Genomic DNA, 17,293 nt, shown 5'->3' with positions numbered 1-17,293 from the left:
TCTGCTGTATCCCACAATGTAACATAGTGCTGGCATGGGGTAGAAACATTCCAGACCTAGTGACTGAATAGCTGAGTGGATGCATAGACAGCATATACCCTTTCTATAACAAGATATTCTGTTTTGTTTTGTTTTGAGACACGGTTTTTCTCTGTTGCCTTGGCTGTCCTGGAACTCACTATGTAGAATGGGCTGGACTTGAACTCACAGAGATCCACCTGCCTCTGCTTCCTGAGTTTTAGGATTAAAGACATGTGCCACCACAGCCAGGCTAATAAGATATTCTTAAATATAAAAGATCACAATTAATTCATAAATTAAATTTTCATTTAACTAAATACCTTTGAAAAGGTACCTTTGTACTGTTGCCAATAAATAAAGAAGTAACTTATGTTTTGTAAGGCATATATATTTAATTTGTGGGTATTTATGCAAGTCAATCCTGGAACTGTGTTATCAAGATACCTAGGAGACTCCTGAACTGTCTTTTACCATTGGTCATGCCCTCTCAAAATAGTCCAGTGTGTAATTTTTTTCTGTTTAAAGTACAATGATACTAAATCTCTGTTCAGAAATGAGGTTGGCAGTAAGGCTGCCATTCTCAAAGTTGTGGCAGCCTTCTAGAGCTACATGGCTACCACTGATGGAATTCTAGGCACATACATCTTAACTTTTCTTCACGCTACATTTTAGTTATTGAACACTGTAGTTGCCTCTACAAACATTCAAATAGCCATCTTGAACAACACCCTTACTAGAAAAGGATCTACTAGGACAGTCCAAACTCAGCAATAGGTTTTCTTCTTCAGGCAGCTTAAGGCCAAGGCCCTTGATATAAACATATCTTCTCATAATGTGAATAACATTTCCTTTGACACCAATCATCAACAATTATCTGATATTATGAATGGGATGTTAAGTTGGTTTACATCAGAAACCTTAGGTTCTTCTTGAAGATTGGCTGATGTCTAATAAAACAATGAATTAGCACACTGACTTCCTCAACAAGAGGCTGACTTGAAGACTCAGATTAATACAGTTAAACCAAGGTGGATGAAAGGATCAACTTACCTGTTTGTTTCTTTCAAACCAATATATGCTTGTGCTATTTCACCTTTGTCTTTCATTTTCTGTACATCTTCCAAAAGTATTGTGGAATCTGTCATTGTATTCTGAAGGGAGAAATGACACAAACCCACATGAAGGCTCAACTCTATAACTGTGGATCACATATAACATATTCTTTTCATTTCAGGGCTTAGTGGGTAAGGGCACTTGCCACTTAGCCTGATAACCTGAGTTCAATCTCTGAAATCCATATGGTGGAAATAATCTACTTCCATAAGTTATCAACTGACATTCATGTGTATGCTTATACAGACACATGCACACTTTCTCTTTCTTTTTTTATGCACGTGTATGCATATAACACTCCAAAAACACTAAACCAAATTACTAACATATTGTCTCTAAAGAATAATAACTTTAGCACACTAAAAGGGTCATTCTCTTTGTCTGAAAATATGTCTGATCTTTCAATCAATGTTTGCTCTAAGCTAGGTGTGGTGGCTCATGCCCAGGCTGTCCTTAAACTTTCTAGGTATCTGAGGATGACCTTGAACTTCTGGTCTTTTTGCCCCATTTTCCTGAGTGCTGGCATCACTGGTATGTACCACCGAGTCAGCACAGTTTATGGAGTGTTGCAGATCAAACCTAGAGCCCTGTATATGTTAGGTAAGCATTTAACCAGTTGAGCTACACTCTGGTCCCAAATAAACATTTCTTTAGCTTTATTTTATAAAGAGTATATATTTTCTAATTTAATTTTTTCTTTCCCTGAAAGAAAAACTCTATTTCATATTCTCATTTTTTAAGCCCTACAAATATAATTCACAATGGCTCAAGTTTTTATATCAAATAACGATACACTGTGCTTGACATCTTAGGACTTTTCTGGAGTGTTTTTAAAATTCTGATAAATTAGGTCACTTGATCTGTTCAGCTAGTATGAGTACAGGGAAAGATGAGTGACTCCATTCGCTGATGTCCTGGGGAACGAGTAGCTGGTTCTTTCTTAATTCTGCCTGTCTTGGCTAGAATATGGTATTTGGGAGACGGAGTTAGATTCACACTTTAGCACTGAGAAGTTTTTGACTCGCTGCTCTGTGTGTTTCCCACATGCAATGGCTTCAAGTCCTGAGAAGGTTGCATGATACATGAAGCCCCGCTGTACTGCTCAACAGTAACCAAGAGAGTAGAGAGATTCAACTCTGCGCCTTCACAGGAGCTATTTCATTCCAGCTATGGGTGTTGCCCTTAGGGAGGGAAAAGTAGCAGTAAAGAATTCCTGCTCAGCTCTTCCATTTCTCTTCAACCTTGTTAGATTTGGTACGATGTGTGCCCAGGACAATTGTCTCCAAGTGAAGGGTTTTTCCTCCCCAACTTGTGTATGACACCAGAATTACAGCAGCAAGTCACAGAGATGACTGTGAGTTAGAAGTCCTGGAGATCCATCTGACATCCAGATTGGAAGCTACTATAACCACACTTTCTCCTAGTGACTTCATATAGGAAGAAGTCAAACAGGAAATTAGTAAGTAAAAAGGAAGCGGGGCATGGCAGCTTATACATGTACTCAGAACACTCAGGAAGTGAAGGCAGGATAACCAGGAGTTCAAAGACATCCTCAACGATACAGTGAGTTTGAGGCTAACGTAGGCTATATGAGATCTTAAGGCAAAAAGGCAGAGAGGGCTGCAGAGATGTATCAGCACTTAAGAGTGTTTGATTCTCAATCATGAGGACCTGAGTTCAGATCTCAGCACCCATGTAAAAAGCTAGACATTCCACACATGTCTGCAACCCAAGTTCTGAGGGGATGGAGCCAGGGCATTGCTTGGCTTATTGGCTTCTAGCCTCGGTGAGGAAATGAAAGGTCCAGGTTAGAGAGAATCACTACCTCAGAGGAATAGATGGAGAATGATAGAAGAGGACACACACTGCCCTATTCTGGCATTCATTTCCACATACTCACACAGACACAAATAATAAACAAATAAATCTTAAAAAAACAACATAAAATAAAACAGACCTGGTCACAAAGCACGAACTACATAAATTGAAAAGACCTGCAAGTCAATGTTAGGATTAAACAGAAGTACTTATTATATTAAAAATATATACAATTACCTTGTCATCCTGAAAAATCACATGTTGGCAAGCACAAAAAAAATGTAGAAACAATAAATCTTTAGCTTCATGAATAGATACTTTCACTGAATTAACAAGAATTAATTTAAAAGCTGTGAGTTGTTTCTTCTAAAACTAACTCTAACATATTAGCATTCACAAAACTGTCATAAGGCTGACATTAATATATGTGTAGGAGATAGAAGCTCCTTTTTTTTCCTTTTAATTTTTTATTTTTTGAGACCAGGTTTCTCTATGTATCTTTGACTGTTCTGAAACTCGCTCTGTAGATCAGAACTAATAGGTCTCGAACTCACAAAGATCTATCTGTCTCTGCCTCCCTAATGCTGGGATTAAAGGCGCCACCACCACCTGGCTGGAACTCATATTTCTAATGCTTAAGTTCTTTTCTGAGTTGTTTTAAAATATTCCTGGCTGTAAAATGCTTGGGTGTATGAAAGAATGATTCTGCTGTTGATTTATCTGGGTGAGATTTCATACTAGGTCTTTTAAGAGTTCAAGTAGTGGCCTTTGGGAGGGTAATCGTCCAGGAAAAGTCTCTCAGAGCTCTTTGGAGGTAGAATAGACAAACAAGAGCTGGTTGGGATGACTCACACCCTAGCTCACTGTGTGCTGTTCATCATTGGCTTAATAATAAGAAATTGAGGAACCCAGAATTACAAAAGGCACTGGGTGTCTGGAAGGTTTCAATATACTGCAGATTCCTCCAGAACAGACAAGGCGTGTTACAAAGAGACTGGGAGCTGAGCAAGCAAGGACTGTGTAGAGATAGAGCCAGCCCACTATTACAGAACAGTTGTCACATGAACTTTGTGAACTTAATAAGATGGCAGGTATGTTACCAAACTATGTGTTCTATTAGTGAGGTTGTATTTATGACCTTTACTTCGTTTTTATTTTCCAATCTTTTAATTCCCACTAAAGTTTCTTATGAGACTATTCAATGTACTTCACAAATACACACACACACACACACACACACACACACACACACACACACACACACAATTATCTATAAATTTAAAAAGAAAAAGAGAGACTACCCGTTTGCTGAGAGAGAAGAGAATACTGACTTCATCTTTGTCCAGGAGGCATACAGGGCTTTCTTTCTCAAGGCTAGTCTGTTAAAGCCTTAGAACCAGATGAGACTGAGCCAAGAAAGGTAACAGTGTAGAACGCTTTCTGTTGACTTCATGAACACAGCCCTTCCTACCTTCTCCCTATTAAAGGGAACTCCTGGGTGATGTGGAATTCCCCTCTGTATGCTGTGAATATATTTTATTACCATTGATTAATAAAGAAGTTGCTTTGGCCTATGGCAGGGCAGAATAGGGCTAGGCAGAAAAACTAAAGAGAAAGAAGGCAGAGTCAGGGAGATGGCACGTAGCTGCCAAAGGAGAAAAATGCCAGAACCTTACCAGTAGGCCACAGTCTTGTAGTGATACACAGATTAATAGAAATGGGTTAATTTAAGATGTAAGAGCTAGTTAGAAATATGCCTAAGACATTGGCCAAACAGTGTTGTAATTAATATAGTTTTTGTTTGATTATTTGGGTCTAAGCAGCCGGGAAAGGAGCGCACAGTCTCTGTTTACACCTGGGAGTGTAATTTCTATGAACTGATTTCATTTCTAACCATTTTGTTACATTTCTACTTATGCAGGCCAATTTTGACAAGTAATTTTAGCTAGACTTAATGCTTCTTTGTACCAAAATAACTTGCATATTATCATATTTAATATTCAAGGTGTCAGTCAACCAGAAGGAAAACTCTCTGATGAGAAAACTCATTAGACCAGGTCACAAGGCTACAGACTCCAGAATATCTTTTGCTTCTATCTATAACTTCACAATTGCTACTGCAAATTTCCCTATCCATATCATATCATATCGTATCATACCAAATATCATAGTATATCATAGTGTGCTTATCTCATGAATACATCCTAATCTTCTGGGCATTTTCATCTGTCAACTGTCAAGATGACCCCTCCTGAAGCTGTATTATCTAACTGATATTAATAATGTAAGCTTCTACAGAGTTTTGACGAATAAACATGAATACAAAAAAATACTACACAGTCAAGGCCTATGAATTTCTCCCTAGGAGATGTTTTAGATTTCAGCTCAGGCTGATGATTATGAAAACAGATGAATTTGCCCCAGTTGCCAGGAAAGCTGAGTTTCATTAGCTGATATAAAACTTCAAAGTAGCTTTAGATTAGACCAGATGCCTTGCTAATTGTTTTTAAGATAAATTATTACAAGAAAAGCAATCTTATTTACAAGGACATATGGCCAACTGTCTGATTTGTTGAGCCAGGATCAAAAGTGCAAAGCAACCTAATGGCTACACACACTTTATTTGCTGGGTATGACTGATAACCTAGAACAATAATTAATTACAGCTTTTGTTCAGAAACACCACGGGAAGGGAAGTTCTGGCTGCTCAGGGCTACAAAAAATAATTTACTTCATAGCCCTGAGAAAGAGTTACAAGTTTTCTCTATTATGGTCTAAAGTTATACACGGGACAGTAAATATATTTTAAGATTTAAAATGCTTTCAGTGTCCTATACCTTGGAGAGTGGCTATTGAGCTGGTATTAAAAGACTTATGGTAATCCTGAGCCTGAACCAAAGAACTGACAACACACCTCTATCTTCTAAACAGGGCACTCTCTGAGAAAGTCTGGCTTTTACTATTACTGTCGCAGATTGTTAGTTCAAAATGTTTATACACGCAGAAGTGTGGGTTACAGTACATAATTACCTTATTTTCTTAGGCTCTTCAGTAGTTTAAGGTTTATAACTCCTTTAAAATCCTTTATAAGACGACCTCTCTAGATAGATAACAAAATGACCGATTCTTTCTTTGCTGCTGCAAGTTACAGTCCACCAATTATGTAACTAAGAAAAAATGCTCCTTCCTTGCTCTGTGACAAGTTGTTTAGATTTATTGTGTGTCAGTTGTTGAGATGACTCTGTTTTTATCATCTACTTAAGAAATAGATTATAATTTTCAAATATAACTCCTGTATTGCTTGAAAGATCTTGTTGGGTATATATAGCCATGGAGAACAAACAAAGAGGAACATCATGAGAGGAACAACAGCATGAGAGAACTAAAAAAATGAAACCATCAAGTGAGTGCTTGAGTGTCTTTCTTCCCTAAGTCCTTCAGATAAAAAAGTCTTAGTATACATGCCGACACCATGGATTTCTTTCAAATCCTGGGTGATCTAGGAGCTGGTTCTCTTTAGAATGTGATATTCTTTGTGGGAAACAAAATTTTGAAAGACACCTGGGAACCCAGTGGCTTTTTGCAACTACTCTTAAGTGTTTGTTTCATTACAAACTGGAGGAAATGAAAGCCAGTCACCATGCTTCGTACTCAACATATATGCATGCTTACCTTGGGTTGGATGGCTTCTTTCTGGCTCACCAGCTGAGACCGCAGGATGAGAACTTCTTCCTTTCGGACATCGAGCTCCTCACTCACAGAGGTCAGCTGTTCCATGAGGACGCGGTAGGCAGGAGCACCCGGTGCAGTCACTTCTGGAGCACTTTTCTCACTGAGGGCTTTGCGTAACTCGTTCAGCTCATTTTTCAGTTTTTTGTTTTCTGATTCCAGTTCTTGACGCTAAATGAAAAGACAGACAAGATTACTATGGTAGTTTGAATAAAAATGGCCCCACAAGCCCATAGGGACTGGCATTATTGGGAGGTGCAGTTGTGCTGGAGTAGGAGTGGCCTTGTTAGAGGAAATATGTCAATAGGGGTGGGCTTTGAGGTCTCAGATACTCAAGCATAGTCAGTGTGTCATAATCTTTTTCTGTTGTCTTCATATCTAGATGTAGAACTCTCAGCTACCTCTCCAGAACCATGTATGCCTACACGCCACCATCCTTCCCACCATGATGACAATGAACCAAATTTCTGAACTGTAAATTAGCCCCAATTAAATGTTTTCCTTTATAAGAGCAGTCATTGTCATGGTGTCTCTTCACAGCAATAAAAACCCCAACTAAGATATTTACTGCTGTCATTTTCATCTTTACATTGGAAAACTAAACCTCTCCTAAGTGATGGAATAATTTTAATAGAAAGGACATCAATCTCTACTCTTAGGAATAGTACCCCAGATTAGGTAAGTGTGACATTAGTGGAACTGAGCAGTGTAAATTATAGTTTGCACTACCAACTCCAATTCCAGAGGCAAAATTTACTCTGACCTGCTCAGGGAATACTCTGAGACGCAGACTGTGGAGTCCTAATCCTGGGAAACCCAGGTTTTGTTTGCAGGTAAATGCAAAGCCATGCAGGTAAAGGGTAAAACAAAGCATGACCAAAACTGGTCAGGATATTCCCAATGACTGGGTCATTTAGGCAGACCCCTGAAATTTTCAATAGTGCTCTCTTTCAATCCCGGTAATCAGTTTTGCACCCCTCATTTCAGGGGCAGAAGCCAAGACAATGTCTTTATTTTGATACTGAGGCTCTGACACAATGTGTCCCAAACTTTAACATGCATCACAGCCATTTGGAGTTCCTGTTGAAACACATATTTCTAAGCCCCAAATTACAAGATCCTGACTTTATGTCTAATGGCGTGAGGTCTGAGAATTCTGTACTTCCAACAAGGAACCAGGCAGTGTTGATTATATTAATAGAGGGCCAGACTTCAGGAACCACTCAGCAAAGCTGTGTTAATCTGGGCTTCACTCATACTACGGAAAACACTTTTATTTACCTACGTTTACGTGAGGCAGGGATGTTTTAGAGAGCAGACTGCTACCCTGTGCTTTTAGTCTGCTCCTCAGCCTCAGTTAGATTTTTATGGTGGAGAAGAGAAGGAGCTTGACTCTAGAGTTCATAATCTTTACTACTGTAGCTTGCAGGGCTGCTATCTCCTGTTCAGAGTGAAGTCCTACTTAGATGAAATGGTTTGTAAAATGAAAGAACAGAGGCTAGAACTAGTGCCCAGATACGATTTAGCTAAGGATGTTCTCAGAGGAAAAGATAAGTTCTTAGCAGCTCTCTTGTCAAAACAAAGTATTGAAAGTTTTGGGATGAAATTTTCAATACCTTGAGGGACTCATATTCCAGTTCTGCACCTCTAATTGGTGGTCTTTCTTCTTCCTGGGGAGAAAAATAAAGTAAAATTTTTGTATTTTAATTGTCAAATTTTTACTATTAGAACACTTAGCTGTGTACAAAAAGCAGTGACGTATCAAAGCCTTCACAGCGTCAGCAAGTGCTGCATAGCTAAGAACTCAGGGGCTACAGAAAGACACAGGACAACCTGCCTGGGCTGCCCTCGGCCCTGGAACAGGCCATTGCTGCTCACCTTTGCCTTGCTGCGGAACATTTGCTCTTCCTTTCGGTCCAGCTCATCCTGCATTATTTGCTTCTCCTGTTCCAGCTCTGTGACACGCTTCTGGAGCTTAAGGAACAATGACATGTCTAGAGGCACCTTCTTCTCACTTGGCTCCTAAAACCCAGAGATCATAAGAATCAAGTCAAAGCCAGAGGACTTACAAGCCAAAGTGAAAACAGTTCAGTAGTAAAACAGTCAAACTCACAGCAGAAATGTAGAACAAAACAGAAAACATGTTCATCCTACATTTCTAATAATTGTAGAAATGTAAGTTAAATAATAGTGAGGCATTACTTCTCTCTTACCTGACTGGAAGATAACCCAAAGGTGGCATTTCAAAATTAATAATGTCCTATATTAGCAACTGTGTCTCATACTAAATTGGTGGTGGAATATATAAATAAGCCTGTGGAAAACTGTGTGCATTTATTAAAGTGTAGGTGTATATCCATACCCACCCACGCAAATCTGTTTAAGAATTAAGTGTACACGGCTGGGAGATGACTCAGCAAGCAAAGGCGCTTGCTCTAATTGTTTTCCAGTTATCTCTCTAACTGTAGAGCAAGGTAAACCCCCAGTTTAGTCATTGTCTTCCTGCTGGGCAATGAGATGATTTCTAATTTCTGAAATACACATCCAAGAACACAATATCTGAAGATAACACTTGGCAGTCTGGTGGACTGGGGCAACTTCTACTTACATCAACAACTACAATCATTCCTGGGATAATAGTCACTGCTATAAAGCTACAAAAAAGTTTGCATCTCAGTTGATTGCCCAAAAGTGGCATTTCAATGCTGTTTTAGATTTTATTCTTTGGCTTTTCATAAGGTTAAATGGTACATGTATGGAGGTCACAGAACAACTTGCAGGAATTGGTTCTCTTCTTCCAGAATAGGTTCTGGGGCTTGAACTCAGGTCATTAGGCTTGTACATTAAGTACTTTACCCAATGAACTATTGTGTTGGCCCACCAATAACACCTACAAATATTTAAATGTTTCATTCAAATACCTTAGTATCTGTTCATTTATTAGTGATGCATACATTCCTGAAACTTTAACTTTCAAAAACTGCAACAGAATCCTCCATTCTATAAACAAACATAGATAGTACTTCACTCTTGATATTTAAAATGTTATTAACTGGAAATCATCCCTTTAGGCTTTGAATGAACATTTAAAAAGGAATCGTATTAAAATAGGATGGGGTAATTTTCAGTTATCAATTAATGCTATATACAGAATTCACTGATTGCGAGGTGAAAACAAACTTCTACAGATAGGAATATGAGAATAGGAAAAGGTAGGACACAAAAAAATAACAGTTGCTAAATACAAAATAACTAGAGATGTAATGAATGGTGATCACTTCAGAGTGCTCAGATGATGTCCTTAGTCCTAGTGGCATATTTATTTATAGCAAGGTCATTTGACATTTCTGGACCACATGAGAAAGGAAGAGGAGTGGACTATCAGGATGAGAGGAGTTGTGGGGTCTTATTTTCCTTCCCTTTTTTAGTAAGAACTTTGTCACCCAAGCCTTTACTGAGTAAGTGAAGCTTTGATATTTACTTTAAAAATAATAGTAGTCTTACAACTGATGAAAAGATAATAGAATTAATTAATAAAATTACCACCACTGGTTTGAATTTAATTTTGAAATTATCCTACTTCAGTTGAGAAAGTTGTGGTGGCCCTTTTCCCAGGATGGAAGCTGTGAGAAAGCTCAGGAATAAAGCAGGACTCCAACAGCCTATAGAATCAGGGAAAAGCAATCGTTTCAAACCAACACACAGCGGCCCCATAGCTGCTGTGAAAGCTCCAGGGCAGGTGCAGCCAAAGCTGAGTTGCTGCAGAAACTGCTTGCACACAACCGTGATGGAGACAGCAAAGAAACTACTGCTACAAAACTTAACACTGAAAGTGTAATGTGGGACTCGGGATGCTGCTCAGTGACAGAGCAAATGCTTGTCACATATAAAGTTCTCGGTTCAATTCTACCACCAAAACAAACAAAAAATTAGTATATACATTGTGAAACCATGTATAAGCCAATTATTAGAAATGTTGCCTATCAAAAGAACCATGTACATGTTACTTTTAGTGACAGATAAATGTACCTCTGTTCTTGGTGCAATGTCTTCAGTTTCTGCAAATTCAGAGCTGAAGGTGTATTCAGACTCATTACTGCTGTGGGTAGAGTCTGTTCTCTTGTGTCCTGGCTTAGGCACATTCTGTGAGGTAAATAACCCAAATACAATTCATTTAATATAATAGAACTATACACATTGGAAACAGCATCCACAATGTCTTCATTGCAGTCTCTACTCAGTAATTTGCACTGATGGTCAAATGTTCAACAGTTTTGACCAAATTCTTACAAGGGGATGATCTCCCCAATGAGAAGGCATGACAGCATGGTAAGAACTGTTATGAAACTAAATGGTCAAAAGCAGAACACCTGTGACTATTAGCAGAGTCTCCAGGGTCTCATGTAGAACAGTTTAACTTTGAACTCACTATGTAGCTAATGATGACTTAGAATTTATGAGCCTCCTGCCTCCACCTCCTGAGGACTGGATTACAGGCATGAGCTACCACACCCTATTTATGAGTTCTGAGAATGGTACACAGGCCTTTAGATCCATGCTAAGCAAGGGCTCTATCAACAGGGCTTCTTCAAGGCTCTCTTTGTTGCTTTTTTTTTAAGTTTTGAGTTACTCAGTCAGTTCAAGCAATGCTTTTAGTGTTGATAAAAGTTACCAGAAAATTCATAAAATACACTGAATGACAGACATAACCATCCATTACATGGCAATAAAGTATAAGCGGTTAAAAAATAAGTAGAAGTTAAATATGTGACTGTAATTTCTGCCACTTTTACACATGACAACTCTGTGGGATAAGCAGTGAGAATGAGACAGTACAAAGCAGGTAAGCTAGATGCTTGCAGAATTCACTGAAGATCCCTGGGCCTGGGAGGTACTTTTAGGGCACAAGATACCATATCAACCAGAGTTCAGAAAACTCAGAGAGAATGAAAATGTGGAGTGGGAGAGCTAACTGTATCTAAGGCACAGAGGGGACTCAAAAGAGACTTATAGCCCCATCTCTAAGTATCTGACTTTACTGAAGTACTTATGGATAAACTGCATCACTTCTGGGATTGCTTTAAATAATACAACCCATGAAGTGGGGAGGGTAGTGGATAGGAGAGAAAACAGAGATACATTGACTATTTGGGAATTGGGTGATAGATATATGTAGCATATTGAAATGCATTCTATGATTCTTTTATATATGACTTATGAGTTCAATTCCCAACAATCACATGGTGGGTCACAGCCATCTATGGTGGGATGTGGTGCCTTCTTCTGGCATGCAAGCAGAACACTGTATATGTAATAAATAAATAAATCTTAAAAATAAAAAGCAGAAGCCAGGTATGAAGGACCATACCTGTAATCGTCAGAAGGTAGAAAATGGAAGAATCATGAGTCTAAGGCTAGCCTAGGTTACACTGAAAGACTCTTTAAAAAAAGAAGTGTTGGACTCACCAGCATCAGGGTCATCTCCTCCTTGAGATCATCGTAGCGCTCCTCCAGACGACTAAACTCATTCAGAAGGTTCTGATACCTCAGCCTTTCGTCGTTTAGGTCAAGCTCCAGCTGTTTTGTCTCTTCTATTAATTTCCTCTCCATAGTTTCTGAAATAAACAAGAGGATATAGAGGATCAAGGCCTGGGAAAAGGGTGACAGGTGACATGTCAGGTCACAGAGGTGGCAAGAGAAAGCTCTTGAAACATCCCAAAGAGACAGATGAGGAAGTTAGGCTTTCCAGCAAAAGTCAAAGGATAACAGAAGCAACTTGGGCTAAAAGCAAAAGCCCCTGGTCACAAATGAGATTAAGAAATTAGTTAAAAAAAATAGCTATCCTTTGTTCCAAGGATAATAGCAATTCCATTATTATTTACCATCTAGATTCCAGCATTGCATCTTTTACTCAACTAGGAATCTGCTTCTATATTATAATAAACTTTTTTTTTTTTAAGAACTAAACAGAACAAAAACACCCTGTCCCTGCAAAACTGGAAAGGGGATATGTATACAAAGGTGACTCTACAGAATTCAAGAATGTAAATAGGTGTGCTGACTTCCAGTTTCTTTTAGTGGGACTGAACTTCTATCCCTGGGAGAGCAGTTTGTGAGGAAAAGAAAGAAACATGACCCTAACTAAATCACTTATGCTTATACTTATGACAACTCTTATCTATGGACTCTCCATGAACTATAGCTCTAGTCCCACTAGTTCATGCACTGGTTACTACACATTCCTATTTGTTTGCTGTTTGAGACAGTCTTGCTATGTAGCCCTGCCTAACCTGGCATTAGAACTATGCAGTCCATCCTGCTTCAATTTCCTCAGTGCTGGGATTATGGGTGTACAATACTACACCCAGATTACAAGAAATTCTGGATAAACTTCCACAACATACTAGTCTAATAAGCAATAACAAAATAAAAAATATACACACACACACACATATATATATATATACACATACACACAAATATATACAGAATATAGTTGTATAGCGCTCTCTTAGGTTATTCATGTAAGTATTGGCACATAGATTTTTTTATTCCAAGAGTGTTGTTTTAGGCTATTCATAAAATCCAATAAAATACTTTGTGTGTGTGTATGTGTGTGTCAGAGCATACATGTGGAAGCCAGAGGATCATTACTTATGGGAATCTTCACCTACCATGTGACCCAGGAACTGAATTTAGGCCTTTAGGCCTAGAAATGAGCCCTTACTCATTTATTCTTACTTATTTATTTACTCATAAATTCTTTTGGCTGGGGCTGGAGAGATGGCTCAGTGGTTAAGAGCATTGCCTGCTCTTCCAAAGGTCCTGAGTTCAATTCCCGGCAACCACATGGTGGCTCACAACCATCTGTAATGAGGTGTCTTCTTCTGGTCTACAGAATATTGTATACATAATAAATAAATAAATATAAAAAAAATAAATTCTTTTGGCTAAATAATGATTCAAAAAGTCATTAATGGTGACTTTTACAGAACTTGTCATCCTATATAATAGTCAGTCTGTGTAGCTCAGTCCCATGGTTCTATCACACAATCTTCGAGCACACGGAATCCTGTCATCCTATTACCCAGCCCCATTTCTACCTAGATGATTGCTTAGGCGCTGCTGACTGTGCTATTTACTTCTTTGCCATCTCGCATGTGCTGCTTAAGGAACCCTAACTTTTCCAGTTACCCACCTCACTCTGCCTTCTCTGCAAGTAGCTTGCTTTTGGCTAGTCATGGTCTGGAGTTCAGAGATTAGCCACTGACTACAGGTAATAAAAAAACAAAGAAGCTATGCTTGGGGGATCAGTAGTTAAGAGTCCTGGCTGCTCTTCTAGAGGACCTGGATTTAATTCCCATGACCCACATGGTGGATTACAACCTGTAACTTCAGTTCTATGGGATCTAGCACCCTCTTCTGACGTCCACAGATACTAGGCATAAACATGGTGCACAGACACAAATACAAACAAAACATCCATATACATAAGATTAAATTAAATAAAAAAATACTTCTTAAAAGAAGCTATACATTGTAACCCAGTGACTCAACCAATTATTTTTATAAGATCAGGTTTCCTACCAATATGCTCTTTGTAGTCTTATATTTTGTTTCAAACTCCCTACCTGCTTCTATTGCTATATCATTTAATTCTCTGCCAGCTTCAGGAGTCAAGGAGGCAAGAGCCTTGTCACTATTACTTCCCTGATGCCTTCCACAATACTTTCCTAGGGGAGGGAATCTATAAATTATATATGAATTAATGAATGATAAAAATTTCCTAAGATACTCTATCAATTGTCCTTTATTTTCACCAATTTGTAGAAGTCAGCCAAAGTTTTCCAACAAAATTTTCAAGACAAATCCATTCTTACTTCTTCATTCCTATAGTCAATTTCAAAAAACGTGTATTTTCGTAGAAATGTTTTCATCATTCTGGATCCTCCCCTGACAACCTGCATCCTAGAAACCTCCTTTCATACTATTTTCTTTTGTCCCTTTTAACGTTATATTCTGACTTCTTGTCATCTTATTTTTTCGTTAAGGTTATTAATCCCAGGATGTCCTCTTGTTCCTCTACATCCTCTTTAATTGGAGGGAAGAGATTATGCGAGGGAAAGTACAGAGGGCTCTATCACCATGGTCTTAAGGAGAAACTTCCAGTCCATCCCTTGCTATCACTCTAATCTTTACTCTGGATGACTTTCAGAATGCCTCCATTTGTTACTGTGATTAAACACTGACTAAAACCTACATGGAGAGGAAAGGGTTTTATTTAGTTTACAAGTTACAGTCCATCTTTGAAACAAACCAGGACAAGCGCTCAAGCAGGAACTTAGAGGTAGGAACTGAAGCAGAAACACTGGGTGAATGTTGCTTACTGGCTTGCTTAGGGGCTCACATTTGGCTCCCTTAGTTTACACAGCCCACATCCATCACTAGGGATGGTACCACCCACAGTGGGCTGGGCCCGCCTACAGCAGTTAGCAATCAAGAGAATGCTCCATGCCCATAGGCCAATCTGATGGGTTCCTTTTATTTATGTCCATTTTAATCAACCCTACAATCAATAAATAGAATAAATGTACATATTTACTTAGTTCTTTATCTTAAAAATTACTTCTCATTTTTACTTTGGTAGCAAAGAGAATTGAACTTAAGAGGATGACACTCATTATTTTAGTAAAATATAAATAAAAATTAAGTGATCAGAAAGGATCAGAAAGACAAACAGTATGTGTTCTCAATCAGTAAAGATGCTTTAAAAAAAAAAAAAACAAAACAACTGACCTGATAGAAAAGAGTATAAAATATGGTCATGGGCACTGGGAGAGCCTGGAGAGAAGGTTGGAGCGAAGTTGGATAAAGGTTCCAAAGTACAGCTGAGCAGGAGAGTGGGAAGGTTTCCCACAAGTACAAATGACAAATTTTAAGGAGATGAAACACCTTGATTTGATCATTATGCATACACATGTACCAAATTATTGTACTGTTCCTACAAATATTTCCAATTACATCAGCTTGAAAATATATAAATAGTTTGGTGTGGAGGCACATTTGAAAGGGTGAAGCAGGAAGACCTCAAATTCAAAACCAGTCTGGACTCAAAGAAACAAATGCATGCATGTATATGTATGTTTACGTGTATAAGAGAACACATAAATATATCTACCCACAAATTAGTTCAAGAATTCTTATTAAATCAGTAAGAGTCCTATAAACTAAAACTCATACATATAAAATTTTAAGAGCTACATATTATATTACTGAATAACTTTATAGTCATACATAGAGCCAGCCCAGAGATCAACTTTATAAATTCATTAATTTTAGTAAAATATTTGAGTCTTGTTGGAAATGTAGATGAAAGCCAAAACTTTTTTAAAAAATTCAGCTCTAAGTAATACTGTGTAACTGGTAACAAAATGTCAAACTTATAAAACAGGTTTGAAATTGGTTGTTGTATGCTAGGCTAAACCCACATAAGCCTTACCTGTCATCTCCTTAGCTTGCTCCACAATGAGGTGATTGAGGGTCTCCTTTTCCTGTTTGAGCAAACTGTTTTCTTCCTTCAAAGTAGACACCAGCTATAAAATGAAACACCAAACTGAGATTCTGGTTGTAATAGACCGAGAAGTCCCACAACAGTCACTGTCTCTGTGCCTCCTGTCTTTACTTAGTTACATCTTGTCACCTGTCACGCTAATCTCAAATTCATTCTCTCTAGAGACATTTCTTAAAAACCATCTCCATTAGAGACCTTTTCTCTGAGCTGTTGCAAAGTTTTGTATTTGCCTCTTCACCATCCGTATGAATGGTTTATTATTTGTTTTCTTCCATAGACTAGATATATCCTGGAGGAACAGGATGGTGATGGTGATTGTTTTACTCTGTACGATGAACACTTAGCATCTGACTAACATCTAGAAAACATCTGTTCCCAGAAGAATGATACCCCTTGTTCTATTTTGATTCTGTTGTTGTGGTAGAGGAAAGGGTTTATTTCATCTTACATGTCCAGATCACAGTCCATCATCAGGGGAAGCTAAGGCAGGAGTTTGAAGAAGAAATCAGAATTAAGTTTGCTCCTAGGCTCATGCTCAGCTGTCTTTCTTACATAGCCCAGGCCCACATGACTAGGGAGTATACCAATTACAGTGGGCTGGGCCTTCCCACATCAATTAGCAATGAAGAAAACACCCCACAGACATGCCCAAGAAAATTTTGCTAGGGGCAATTCCTAAATTCCATCTTTTCGGTGTGTCAAGTTAACAACTAAGATTAGCCATCAAACACCTTCTCATTGTACCATCAGAATACCACAATTCAAAATGGGCAGATTAAAGAAATTGAAGATATGAGTCTTTAAAAAAATTTATGTGTATATGTAAGTGCATGCCGTGTGTGTGTGTGTGTGTGTGTGTGTGTGTGTGTGTGTGTGTGTTTGTGTGTGTATCCACAGCCAGAAGAGAGTACTGGACCCCACAGGGCTGGAATCACAGATGTATAGGCTACAAACTAAACTCTGGTCCTCTGGAATGGCAAAAGAAACACTTAACAGCTCAGACATCTCTCTGAACCCATGAATTCTTTTAAAAATAAAATC

At 38.4% G+C, this 17,293-nt stretch overlaps 1 protein-coding gene across 4 annotated transcripts in view; it reads right to left on the bottom strand.

The window, feature by feature from the left end:
* Myo5a (myosin VA) overlaps positions 1-17,293 on the bottom strand; it is a 151,567-nt gene that overhangs the window by 27,255 nt on the left and 107,019 nt on the right. For all 4 annotated transcript variants that reach the window (XM_048423030.3, XM_048423033.3, XM_085689389.2 and 1 more), the window contains exons 23-29: positions 16,181-16,274; positions 12,148-12,296; positions 10,711-10,824; positions 8,560-8,703; positions 8,298-8,351; positions 6,625-6,852; positions 1,072-1,172 (exon numbers count right to left, since the gene is read on the bottom strand). In XM_048423030.3, the coding sequence (XP_048278987.3) occupies positions 1,072-1,172; positions 6,625-6,852; positions 8,298-8,351; positions 8,560-8,703; positions 10,711-10,824; positions 12,148-12,296; positions 16,181-16,274 (884 nt within the window). The remainder of the gene's footprint in view (positions 1-1,071; positions 1,173-6,624; positions 6,853-8,297; positions 8,352-8,559; positions 8,704-10,710; positions 10,825-12,147; positions 12,297-16,180; positions 16,275-17,293) is intronic.

Source organism: Myodes glareolus, chromosome 4 (assembly GCF_982192425.1).
Source record: "Myodes glareolus chromosome 4, mMyoGla1.1, whole genome shotgun sequence".
NCBI classification, from domain to species: domain Eukaryota; kingdom Metazoa; phylum Chordata; class Mammalia; order Rodentia; family Cricetidae; genus Myodes; species Myodes glareolus.
The sequence above is the reverse complement of the archived record's forward strand: the minus strand, read 5'-3'. Positions and strand labels throughout refer to the sequence as shown.